This window comes from Balaenoptera musculus, chromosome 11 (assembly GCF_009873245.2).
Source record: "Balaenoptera musculus isolate JJ_BM4_2016_0621 chromosome 11, mBalMus1.pri.v3, whole genome shotgun sequence".
NCBI lineage: Eukaryota > Metazoa > Chordata > Mammalia > Artiodactyla > Balaenopteridae > Balaenoptera > Balaenoptera musculus.
This window is the reverse complement of record NC_045795.1, coordinates 71,089,182-71,101,796: the sequence shown is the minus strand read 5'-3', so window position 1 is coordinate 71,101,796 and position 12,615 is coordinate 71,089,182. Positions and strand designations below refer to the sequence as shown.

The following is a 12,615-nucleotide window of genomic DNA, read 5'->3' as shown; positions in this document are numbered from 1 at the left end:
TGTCTTTTACGACCAAGCCTCAGAAGTCACACATGTTACTTCTACTATATTCTCTTTGTTAGAACTGACTTATTAAGTCCAGTCCACAGCCAAGGGGAAGATATTTAGGCTTCACCTTATAAAGGGAATATACAAAATTTGTGGACATATTTTAAATTACCACACAAGGAGATGGCTAGATTGATTATTGAAGATATTCTAGACCAGGGGTTGACAAACTTTATGTAAAAGGCCAGGTACTAAATATTTCTTGCTTTGTGAGGCCATATTGTCTCTGTTATAACTACTCAACTCTGCCATGAAATGAAATGAGAGCAACCATAGACAATATGTAAGTGAATGGATATAGTAGTGTTTCAAAAAAACTTTATTTACCAGAATTGATGGTGAGCTATAGTTTGCTGATCCCTACAGATACAAGAGATGAAAAGGGTAGAGGATTATTCCAAGCAGAAGAAACAGAATGTTTCAGAAAAAAACAGAATTATTGGGCACTTAAGAGTAAAGGTACTAAAAAAAGGTTTTTTTTTCATGTACTAGGAGGTTTGCTACAAAATTGTTTGTAATAGAAAAAAAAGAATAGAGAACACTTATTTACACACATAAATTCTAAAAACATAAATATTGTTGAGGTAAAAACCAAAATGCAAAAGCTTTGTGCAATATGGACAGCTGTCATTTATGTAAATGAGAAAACAATGTACTCTCTTGTTAGATTTTACTATTTATGAGGACATACATATGTAATAAAAGCACAGAACATGCATGAGAAAGACACCAACTTTAGATGATGGTTTCTCTCTAGAAGAATGGAAGTGGTGAAGGTTGTGGAACTTAAACAGTTTCTGTTATATATTTATGGTTTAAAATTTTTTTAAAAATTGTGATGAATACACACAACATAAAATTTACCACCTTAACCATTCTTAAGTGTACAGTTCAGTAGTGTTAAGTATATTCACACTGTTATGCAACCAATCTTGAGAACTTTTTCATTTTGCAAAATCGAAACTCTGTACCCATTAAACAACTCTCCATTTCCCCCTGCTCTCAGCCCCTGGCAATAATCATTCTACTTTCTGTTTCTATGATTTTGACTACTCTAGATGCCTCATATCAATCATACAGTATCTGTCTTTTTGTGACTGCTTTATTTCACTAAGCATAATGTCCTTGAGTTTTATCCATGTTGTAGCAGGTGTTAGAATTTCCTTCCTTTTAAAGCTGAGTAATACATTGTATGTATACACCACATTTGATTATTCATCCATCTGTTGATGGACATTTCAGTTGCTTTCACCTTTTGGCTATTCTGATAATGCTGCTATGAACATGGGTGTACAAATCTAAAACAGAGTTTTGATGAAAGAAATGATCAGTAAATCATTGTGCAATATAGCAGCCTGAGCAAATATAGTAGCCTGAAGGTCTTTTTTCCTTCCATTCTCCCACAGCACATTCCAGTCACACTTTCACTCACACTATCCACCTACTGGATCGTCAAGGTTATTAATGCCCTGCATGTTGCTAAGTCCTGTGGTCTTTCCTCTGGCCTCATCCTATTAACTTCTCAGCAGCAATTGATAAGGTGGTCATTCCTGCATTCTGGGCTGATTTTCTTCACTTGATTTCCAGGATGCTACTCTCCTGGTTCTCTTCCTACCTCTCTGGCTATTTCTTCTCAGTCTCCTTTGCTGCTTCCTCCTCACTTCTCAGACCCCTTAATGTTGGATTGCCCCTGGGCTCAGTCCTCTGATTTCTCCTCTCCTCTCTATGCTTAGTCCCTAGTTGGTTTTATCTAGGTTCATTGCTTTAAGTGCTATCTATTCACCGATTTCAAATTTGTAATTGTAGCTTTTACTTCTCACATCCAACTCATCTATTAAACCTCCTACTCAGCATCTCCACTTGAATGTCTAATAGCATCACAAACTTAACACAGGCAAAACCAAACTCTTGATTCCCATAACTCCCACTTCTCCTCCCCCGTCTTGCCTATGTTGGTATTCCACCTCCATTATTCCTGTTGCTCAAGCTAAAAGCCTTGAAGCCATCCTTTACTTGTCTCTTTCTCTAATCCCAGGCAATCTATCAAGAAGTCAAGTGAACCTCACCTTCAAAGCATATCCAAACTCAATTCCTTCCCCATTGCCTCCACTCTGTCACCGTGGTCCAAGGTTCTGTCATCCCTTGCCGGGGTTATTCTAGTTTCTTCTTACTCGGCCCTATGGTTCTTCTCTTACCTCCCTCCTCAATCCAAAACCATACTTCAGTCCAATAGCTGAAGTAATCCTTTATGAACGTGCATCATATCCATATCATGGTTTGTCTTTCCTCAGAACCTTCCAGTGGCTCCCCATTTTTCTCAGAGTAAAACCAGTATCCCTACAATGGACTCCAAATGTATACCTATCTTCCCATCATCCCCCACCCCTGGACCTCTCCGACCTACTACTTTCCCCATCCCTTATGCAGCTCTAGCCATGTACGTAAATATTTACTATTCCCTCTGCCTGGAATATCTGCACAACTGGTTCCCTCATTTCCTTTAGATCTTTGTTCAGATGTCACCTTTTCCTGAAGCTTTCCCTAATCACCCTATTTAAAATGGCTATCAATCCCTCACCTCCCAAATGTCCCACTCCACCTTCATGACTTATTTTCCTTTACAGCACTTATGACAAACTGGTTTAGTCACCTTTTTAAATTGTTGTGCCTCTCTCCAATTGGAATTTGGAATGAAAAAACACATGAGGGCTGAGATGTTTGTCTGGTTTACTGCTGTATTACCTTTATCCCTTGCATTAAATTATTTTTTGAATATATGAAACTCTGCTGTATCTTAAGACTGATCTGAGTTGATGCTGAGATTATAGTGTTTCTTTCCTGTTGGTTTCTCCAATTGGTTTTGTTCCTTAAAAGAGACAATTTAAAAATATAGCTTCAGGATCTTTGGCACTTTTCCTTGAAATTTGAGCAGGCTTGTGACTGCTTTAATCAACATAGCATTGCAGAAGTGATGCTATGGGACTTCTGAGGTTATGTAATAAAAGGCCATGCAGTCTCTGGCTTATTTGCTGGAACACTTGCTCTTGGAATCTTTACACCTCAATGTAGGAGGTGGGAGTACCCTGAGGCTGCCATGCTGTGAGGAATCCCAAGTCACATGGAGAGGCCATATATAGTTGCTCAGATTGAGAATTCCAGCTAAACCTAGACTTCAAGTTATTTTTCAGCCAAGGCACCAGACATATGGGTGGAGAAGCCATCTTGGAAGTGGATCCACCAGCCCCAGCTGTTCCAGCCCTCTGACACCATGCTTTAGAAACAAGCCTTCCTTACTCTATCCTTTATGAATTCCTGACCCAGAATTCATGAGCATAATAAAATGGTGGTGGTTGGACACCACTAAATTTGGGGTGATTTGTTACATAGCAGTAGATTACCAGAACGGTAAGGTGGAAAGGCCAGATAAAAATAGTAAATTACCTTTAGAGAGAAAGTTGAGTTTTGAATTTTTTTTTTTTTTTTTTGTCTACTGGAGAAAGTATATGGTATGTGCAAACATTATTCTGTCAAGCTCATCTTGTATGCTAGTGTCCATCCAGATTAACTCACTAGACTTCAGATTCTCATTAATTGCACTTGATGGTTTAATACTGTCATTTAAAAACTTCTAGAGTAAGTTAAATCTTGTCCTCTCTCATCCCTACATCACAAGCTCCTGGGGAAATTCTTTACTTATTTAAGATTAGTGCCTAATGGGTGCATCTTTCAGATGGTTAAGGATAGTTGGAGCACCAGCAACCAACTCATCTTACTCTCAGTTTAGAAGAATTTGACAATCACTCACACGTTAACATCACTTTTGTAATTCAAAAGCAACAAACTATACAGGACTAGATACGTATTATTTTTCCTTCCAGCCATTGCAGTAGTTAAAGCAGAGAGCCCTGGGATCTCTACAGATAAAGCCTGAAAGCGCAGAGACTAACTTAATAGAAGTTTATTTTTCCTGTGTACCACCATCCAATGTGGGTGTTCAGCAGACTTTTCACATGGCATTTCAGGAACCCAGGTTCCTTTTATCTCGGGGTTCTGCCATCTTCTTGGGTCTTGGAGTCCTTTACTTCTAGTCAGACAGGAAAAGAGGGAGAGTTGAGGACAGGGGAGGAGGTTTTTATGGACTTGAGTTCTTCATTTTTACCCACATTCCACTGGCCAGAAATAGGTCACATGGTCTCACCTGGATACAAGGGTGGTGGTGGTGGTACTTCCTAGCAATAGCTCTACACTGATGAAGAGGCACACAAATCTTTTTTGGGCAACTGGTCCTCTCTGCCACAGTCAGAGTGTGCATTTTAAAGATCCTGAATCTCAGAGATGGATAAAGTGTCTGAGATGGGACTTTCAGACAATCCATAAAGTCTGCAGGTGGCTTATAATCTTCACTTACCTGACACATTAAGAATTAAGGTGATCCTCAGAAACTGTGAAGCCAGAATTGATTGAAATATAATGTAGTTAGGGTAGGAATATTGCACTTCTTGGGTAATTGGAGATTTTATTTTTTAAGGAGTGACAGAGAGGGTGAGGGCCCAATCTGGATTTTGAGCTGGTTTATATTATAATAGAACTCGTATAATTATAGCAATGAGAACTCTGTTTTCATTTTTGCAAAACTATTGCTACAAGTTTAGCTTTGTTATTGCATGTTTGCCCTTAAAAATCTTTTCATGCTTGGCAGAAATTATAACGGCACATGTCTTTACCCTATGGTTTTTATTTTTGTTGTGTTGCTTAGTTGCTTCATGATTATTTTTGTTTTATACAATCTTAACCTCTCTCCTCAAATTATCTTATGATTTTTATTCTGGAACTTGACTGGCTATGGTATGAAATTATCATGAATTTCATTCTCAGCTTTTTTCATTAAGATGTTTTTGATGCGACATGGTATCAGAATTGGTGACCTATGAAATGTGTTACTCCTACCACTTACTGTGGAACAACTCTGACAAGTGACTTACTTTCTGTTTTGTCATCTATAAGATTTTATTGGTCTAGTGAACTCCAACAATCTTGGAAGTAATGTTGAGGGCTAAGTAGCTCTGTTTTTTAGCCTGAAGTCCTTATGTGAGGTGCCCAGTGGTGTGCTGGAACTGGAGTCAGTAATACTTGACCTCATCCCTTCCAGAAATACGTTAGCAGCAAAAATGTCCTAACTGATGTTGATTTTGAACGATGAGGAAGCACTAATTCTAGTTCTGCTCAAATTGAAGTCTGAGAAGTAGTTCTGTGTGCCAGTGATGACTTTGAGAAGAAAATATGCTACAGTCCAGAGCTGTAGCAGTAATTCCCCAGTACTGATCCCTAGACTTATGCACCATGGTCCATGACCAAGTCTTCTTGGACTGCTGGAAAATAAGAACAATGTAATAGGATATGGGTGAAAGGTTGCCTGTTTTCTTATCCTGGAATCCAGGGAAGGACTATCTTTTTTTGTGCAATTCTGTTCTTCTGACAATTTTTGCATAAATATGTTCTATCTTAATGAAATGGTGATGATAGTAGATGGTAGTGGTGGACGTAGGGTTAATTTTAATGTCCTTACTTAGATAAAGCCAGAAATTATGTTGGTCCTGTTCTTTAACACCCAAGGTTTTTCTTATCTTTTTTTAAATGCTTGCGGTCCAATGGAATAGAAAGACCTAAAACTACTCCATGTTGACTTTAAATGACTTTTCAGGAAGCAAATAAATCTTATGGAATTATCCATAGGTGACTTATAAGTCAAATAAGTCTTAATGGAATTGCTCCATAGGTGAGTAATTGTATCAGCAGTGTGGACATGCATGAGCATTTTTGTTTATTCCTGTCATGGCCTACTTTCATAAAACTGTTGATAATTATCATTAAGGAAATCAAAGCATGAACTGAACAAACTTTCTCTCTTCTCTTCTGCCAAAGCAATCTTTCAAAGTTTTGACAGACTTTTTTTTTTTTTTTTTTTGAGAAGAGGCATGTAAAAAGTAAGCCTTGAAGCTTAAAATTGTAATGTTTTTTGCTTTTTACCTAAAGAAGTTACTGGGTCTACATCTGGATTTAACCATTTTTTCTCCCCTCTAACACTGTTGATATTAATGCCAGTTTTAATTTCTTGGCATCATGAATGCATAAGCATATCACACACAGATGTGATTTTGAACAAGGGCTGAAACTGTAAATTAGGAAGCAAGAGATTCATAGGGTTTCATCAGACCAATTTACTCCAAAAAGTGACACAGTTGTACTGAAAATGTTTTAAATTGCTCATTTCAAACCTACTTCAGTAGCAAAATGCCACCCGTGCAGCGGATTTGCAACTACGTTAGTCATTTTCTTTCCTCCGTTTCCTTGCTGTGTTTGTATTGGGAGCACGGAGTAATGTAATTTAGTAAATTATGATTTGATGGCTGGGCAACAGCCCCAGTGTTGAACAGTATTTGGACTATGATTACTTGCTGGCTTTGTCACAGTTGACATTAATTATTGATGGAAGTTTCAGAAATAGCGCATGTGCCAGGAGCTTTTCACCGGAACACAGGCTCCAGGCAGGAGGGATGCTAAAGAGGGTGGGGGAAGAGGCACCTGTGGCTTGTTTATGTCTGTACACAGCGAGCCGGGACCTGGTGGGCTGAGTGGTACCTGTGTAAAGGTCATGGTATAACGGAAGGATGAACCGTCAGGCTTATTTCTATCGTGTTCCTCCCCAGGAATTACACCGAAGAAGCCAACTTCAGCCAGAGCCAGCCAAGACGAAGGCTCTCCAGACTGTCATTGAAATGAAGGTAGGAGCTGTTCACATTTCTCAAAAACAGCTGTTCCCCTGGAGTTTGTTCTAAACTTGATGGTGCCTAACACAAACATGTGAAATGAACCTTGTGTTTTTCTCTAGACACCCTGGTGGGTGCTTTTCTTCTCAATTTTTTTTTTTTTTGGCCTTCTCTGGTGCATTTAATTTATTGGCCCTTTAATTAGGATGTCTTTTCTGGGCAAAAGAATAAAGGGCTCAAGTATCCCTTGGCTGAAAGGAGCTGGGTTCATTTCCAGAGCATAGCCAATGCTTTCAACCCTAAGGGAGGTTTTGTGTGTGCTTTAAAAGTAAATTTCTAAAGCTAGAGTAATTCTTTTTTTCCTCCCATTCACATTACAATGAAAAGATACCTTGAGAAACTAAGATTTGGCAAAGAGAAGTTGTTGTATATGCAATGGAGGCGTTAAATGATTAAAATTATGCTATCAGCAAAATTTACTTTTCAAAGAATAATACTTTCTTATGACTCCAGTATTTTCTCCTAACCAAGTCTGGAATTAATAATAATTTATTAAATACTCACAAGGTATTCTGTTTAGCGGTGGATGCATAGAGATATTTAAAAGAAGCAAAGATCCTCCTGCATGGATTTAGGGCATTTAAAGAATAATGAAGTAAATAATGATGAGCAAGCTGTAAAGAAACAGATCTAAATGAAAGCCAGTTGCTTTGTCAGTTTATAGAAATTTTAAGTCTTTTTACTTCTAGTTTTTGCCAGAAGGAAGCAAATAGTATTTATCTTAAGAATAAATAATTCTTGATTTCCATTGTTCCCTGAAGAAAAAATATTTATAATGATGATGTTTGCAATCTGGTTATTTCATGCAAAGTTTATTAACATTCAAGAGTTTGCTGGTCACCATCATCCTACAAAAGACTTCTGAAACTTGCTGATAGGGTAATGATTTTTCTGTCTTGTAGCACATGATTTTGAATTGTCTGCCCCAAAATTCCCAAGTCCTGGGGAAAAAGAAACTAATACAAGCTACTGAGTTCCTGGTGTGTACAATTCTGACTTCGTATTTTTTTTTCTAGTCAATGACAGTGTCTTCATCCAAGTGGATTTTTGTGGAAATAATGTAGAACATTTGGTTTAAAACTTTATGTCCCCTAAATGAGGTTACATGATTCAAGGCACTTATACTGCATTTGCAGCAAATTGGTTTGAAAAATATTATCAAAGGGATCAAATGATAGTAAGATTAAAAAAAAGCTAACCTTGGCTCATCAATTCATTTTGAATTTGTGTAATTTTTGCTTAGCAATATTTTGAAAATAAACTTACCATTCTATACTTGTGGGGGAGTGTAGAATCTCATAACTGAGATTTCATCCTCACTTCACATTGGAACCAAACTTGAAACTTGGCTAAGGCTTAAAAGAAAAGAAAAGACAAAAAGACAAGACAAAAGATTTGATTTTATTTTTTTGCAAAGAGTCATTTAGTCCTCCTTCTACCCACCTCCATACCTACCTCCCCAGTTCCAGCACAATTAGTAATAGAAGAGGATGTATATAAAACTATTTCCAAATTATCTTAAAAAAAAAAAAAAGAAGTAAAGATTGAGTTTCAAAAACCTTTGGAGAAACCAGGAATGACATCTCTCCCAGAGCAGTGGGCATTTTCCTGATAAAGGTCTCTGTACAATTAATACTTTTTTGTGACTTTTATAAGTAGAAACTCTGATTATAGCTTACTCTTTTTTAGCATCATGTTTTATTAGAAAACAAAAAATAGTAAATAAAGCACTCATTTAGGCTATCTACATGAGAAGGCATAAAATATAATTTTTAGGGCACATTCACATACATATGTTATCAGTAAATTGAGTCCAGAGGTTTTTTTTTTTTTTTTTTAAATGGATACCAGTGATCCTGATTTGTAGAAGAACACATTTATTTTTAGGACATTGATAGTCAATATACTTATATACTTGTCAGGGAACTGAGCCTGGAGTTTTTCTATTGTCTTTTGGATGCGTGTTAATTTACAAAGCACTGCCTTCTGTTTTGTCAGTGGAGAAGTCTGGGTCCCATTAGCATCTATACTTAACATGCATAAATTGAGTTATGGAGGCAGCTGGTAGAGGGTCATCTCCTCAGCCATGTGTGTAGGTTGTGACAGAGCCTGTGATCTCTTCTGATTTTGTATATTATATCTGTTTGAAATTGGAGGGAATATTGGAAAGCCATATTTTACAAGACTTAGGGTTGACTACCAAATAGAACTGACCCTTAAACCTGATGGGTGGGACTTGAGACATTGGTTGTATTTTAATTTAAACACCCTGGGTAAACATCAATGTCATCTAGTGCCTTGGCAAAATCTGAAGTTAAAAGGGGCCTTCCTAGAGTAATTTGGACCTTTAGTTTCAGGGATATGACACGAGTTAAGGGTTTAGAACTTACCCCTACTTTTCCCTTGCTTCTTAGAGAAACTGAGGGTGAAATTCTGACTCCTCATCTTCTCCAAAAATATACTTTGCATCAACTCAAGAAAGGTGTTCGTTGTGAACATCTGTGAAATCTTGTCCAAATGAAAGCACTTTTAGAACCACAGTCTGGTAGTTCTAGTAGATCTCTATGTACCCCTCTGGGCTTTTAGAGTTGTGAAAATATGTCTGTCAGGGAGGGCCATCTGCACACACCAAAGTGGGGGCATTTCGCTTGCAGCCATCACAGCTGATGCCAGCCAGTTGAACCAGGGGGGGGCTAAAGTCACCTGAATGAAAATAAAAGGAAGCAAAGTGAATGAAGTTATTTGTGATTTATCTTCTTGCAGGAAGCTCCAGGTTTTAATTTTGATCTTGGTTTGGTCTGGCAGGTATGTTCCAGGTTTGCACTTAGAACATTGCATGTGTTTTTCAGAAAAGTTAGTTTTCTCGTAAATGTTGCAGTGCTCCTCTGTTTCTTGCTTTTGTGTCTAAAGATTCTTAGCTTCTCGTTTCTGCTCTTATGGAGAACTGTCAATAAAAAGGTAGTTAAAAAGGCTTTTTTCCTCTTTTTTCTTTAATGTTAATTCCTTTGAAAGAATGTGTTTTTAACCTACTTTTATTATAAATTTGACATGACATAAAAGTTTCACTTTCTTGGGTTCATTCATAAAGCTCTATCCAGTTTTTTTTTTTTTTTAATTTTATTTATTTTTGGCTGCGTTGGGTCTTCGTTGCTGCGCGCGGGCTTTCTCTAGTTGTGGCGAGCGGGGGCTACTCTTCGTTGTGGTGTGCGGGCTTCTCATTGCAGTGGCTTCTCTTGTTGCAGAGCACAGGCTCTATGCACACGGGCTTCAGTAGTTGTGGCTCACAGGCTCTAGAGAGCAGGCTCAGTAGTTGTGGCGCACGGGCTTAGTTGCTCCGCGACATGTGGGATCTTCTGGACCGGGGAATGAACCCATGTCCCCTGCATTGGCAGGTGGATTCTTAACCACTGCACCACCAGGGAGTCTCCCCACCACCCCCCCTTTTTTTTTTTAAACAAAAATGAATTAGAGTAGTGACAGTACTTGTCAGATAATCTCAAAAATTTTTTTCTTTGTTAGTTAAAACTTCTAAGTGGGGGCTTCCCTGGTGGCGCAGTGGTTGAGAATCTGCCTACCAATGCAGGGGACACAGGTTCGAGCCCTGGTCTGGGAAGATCCCACATGCCGCGGAGCAACTAGGCCCGTGAGCCATAGTTAATGAGCCTGCGCGTCTGGAGCCTGTGCTCCGCAACAAGAGAGGCCGCGATAGTGAGAGGCCCGCGCACCGCGATGAAGAGTGGCCCCCGCTTGCCACAACTAGAGAAAGCCCTCGCACAGAAACGAAGACCCTACACAGCCATAAATAAATAAATAAAAGACTGTCTCTCTATTTCAGTCTTTATTAAAAAAAAAAACAAAAAAACAAAACCAAAAAACTTCTAAGTGAATGAAAATCTAATTCAGAATGGCTAAAGCCTAAAAGGAGTGTACCCTTTCCACTTAACTGGGAAAACCGGTATTGCTTCAGGCATAGCTTGATCCTGGGGCTCAGAAGATGTTAACAGACCCCATTTTCTCTCATTCCATCTCTTATTTTAGCGTTCTTCACATGAACTCTGTTTTCAGACAGCCCCTTTCTGCCTGTCTGAACAAGATGGCTGCAGCATCTCCAATAATCACAGAAGGAAGAGACAGGGAGAAAGTTGTGTTTTTAAAAAATGCAAAAAAACGAACCAACCCTAGAATAATAATAATAATTACTGAGAATGGAGCATAAACCTTCACTCCAAATTTAACAGCTCAGGCTGTAAGAAAAAGCATGGAATTCCCTAATTCTCATTTGCTTAATAAATTAAATGACATTCATTAAGAAAAACAAACTTTATGCTAGCACTGAATTCAGCAGAATTTATCAAATGGGACATACATCAGTGACATAAGGGTTTTAGTAAGAGTCGCAGAAAATGTACTTGATCTGGTGAACTTGTTAACTAAAGTGGATTAAGAAGTTAGGGGCATAATGTGACTATGTGACAATATTTCTGTGGTAACTGAAGTGAGAATTGTAGCTATTTAGGTTTCTCGTCACATGACCAGCCACTGCACTTGTGTGTCATGAGTGGTGGTTCTTGTGTAACACTTACCCCAATGAGCTTTTCTATGGAAACTGAGTAGTAAGCAATTCAAGATTGAGCTTGACCAAATTGCTGCCTTGTAGATGTGCTATTGATGAAAGAATATGACTTTGCATTCAGGTGCTAACTCTATGGTGAGGTTGATCTTTTGCTTTTAAAACTAAAAAGCAAGCCTTATCTTTGTATTCAGGCAGATGTCTGCTGTTCTGCATGGGGTTGACTGACCTGTAGTTGAGTTAATTTTCCCTTAAGAGATCACTTGGTGTTTGATCAAATTCAGTCAATTCAGTTTCACCAGGCATGGAAGGGATACACTAGAACATGGAGAAGGCAAGAACTACTTGGTAACTTTTCCCAACATCTCATAGCTAGGAAGAGAGAGATTTCAAATTCAAACCTTGATCATTGAAAGTATCCCACTTCCCAGTGTGAATTTAATTTGAGTCTTGGGATCTGGTCAGGAATACCATGAAGTGGCTGAAATGTTTTCTTTGGCTCTAGGGCCTACCCCGGTTTATTTCATCCATCTTTTGAACTGTTACTTGTCTGAGTCTAAACACCGCGCTCAGCATTGTTTCTTCTCCCAAGGTGATGTGTTCGTAGCATATTGGTGTCAAGCCTCGTTTTTTCTAATCAAGCCAGTTTGATGGCTTTTAGGCCTTAAAAATAAGCCATAACTCCTTTTGTGGCTACTAAACAGAATAACAGCAATAACAACAAAAATACCACCTGCATCACCAGTGACAGCTATAGCCCGAACACCACTCCACACATGTGGAGCCAGGTGCAAGGCATCTGACGTATAATAACCCATGAGTAGGTAAAATTAGCCCCATTTCACAGATGAGAAAGCCATGGTTTAGAGAAGATGAGCAACCTGCCCAAGGTCGTACAGCTGGTAGGTTGGCAGCTGAGATTTGAACACGGGTTTCTTCTCTGAAGTTCTTAGACTCTCTACTCTTCCAGTCTGCTTTTACTGAAGATGACCCATCAGTTCAACTAGTTTTTCTTTCCACACTTTGGAAATTATGCACTGAGTTTTGCATCATAGAACAGGTTGAGGCAGTTCATGAGAGCTGGAAAGTTCTATTTGATATATTTGGAAAGGGGCAATATTGTACATTGTGCTATAAGGCAAGATTCATCCTTTTTACATGTATATGTTA

At 38.5% G+C, this 12,615-nt stretch overlaps 1 protein-coding gene across 4 annotated transcripts in view; it reads left to right on the top strand.

The window, feature by feature from the left end:
* The window catches only part of ERC2 (ELKS/RAB6-interacting/CAST family member 2), a 962,898-nt gene that overhangs the window by 278,184 nt on the left and 672,099 nt on the right, over window positions 1-12,615 (top strand). For all 4 annotated transcript variants that reach the window (XM_036870128.1, XM_036870127.1, XM_036870130.1 and 1 more), the window contains exon 4: window positions 6,756-6,830. In XM_036870128.1, coding sequence (XP_036726023.1) covers window positions 6,756-6,830 — 75 coding nt within the window. The remainder of the gene's footprint in view (window positions 1-6,755; window positions 6,831-12,615) is intronic.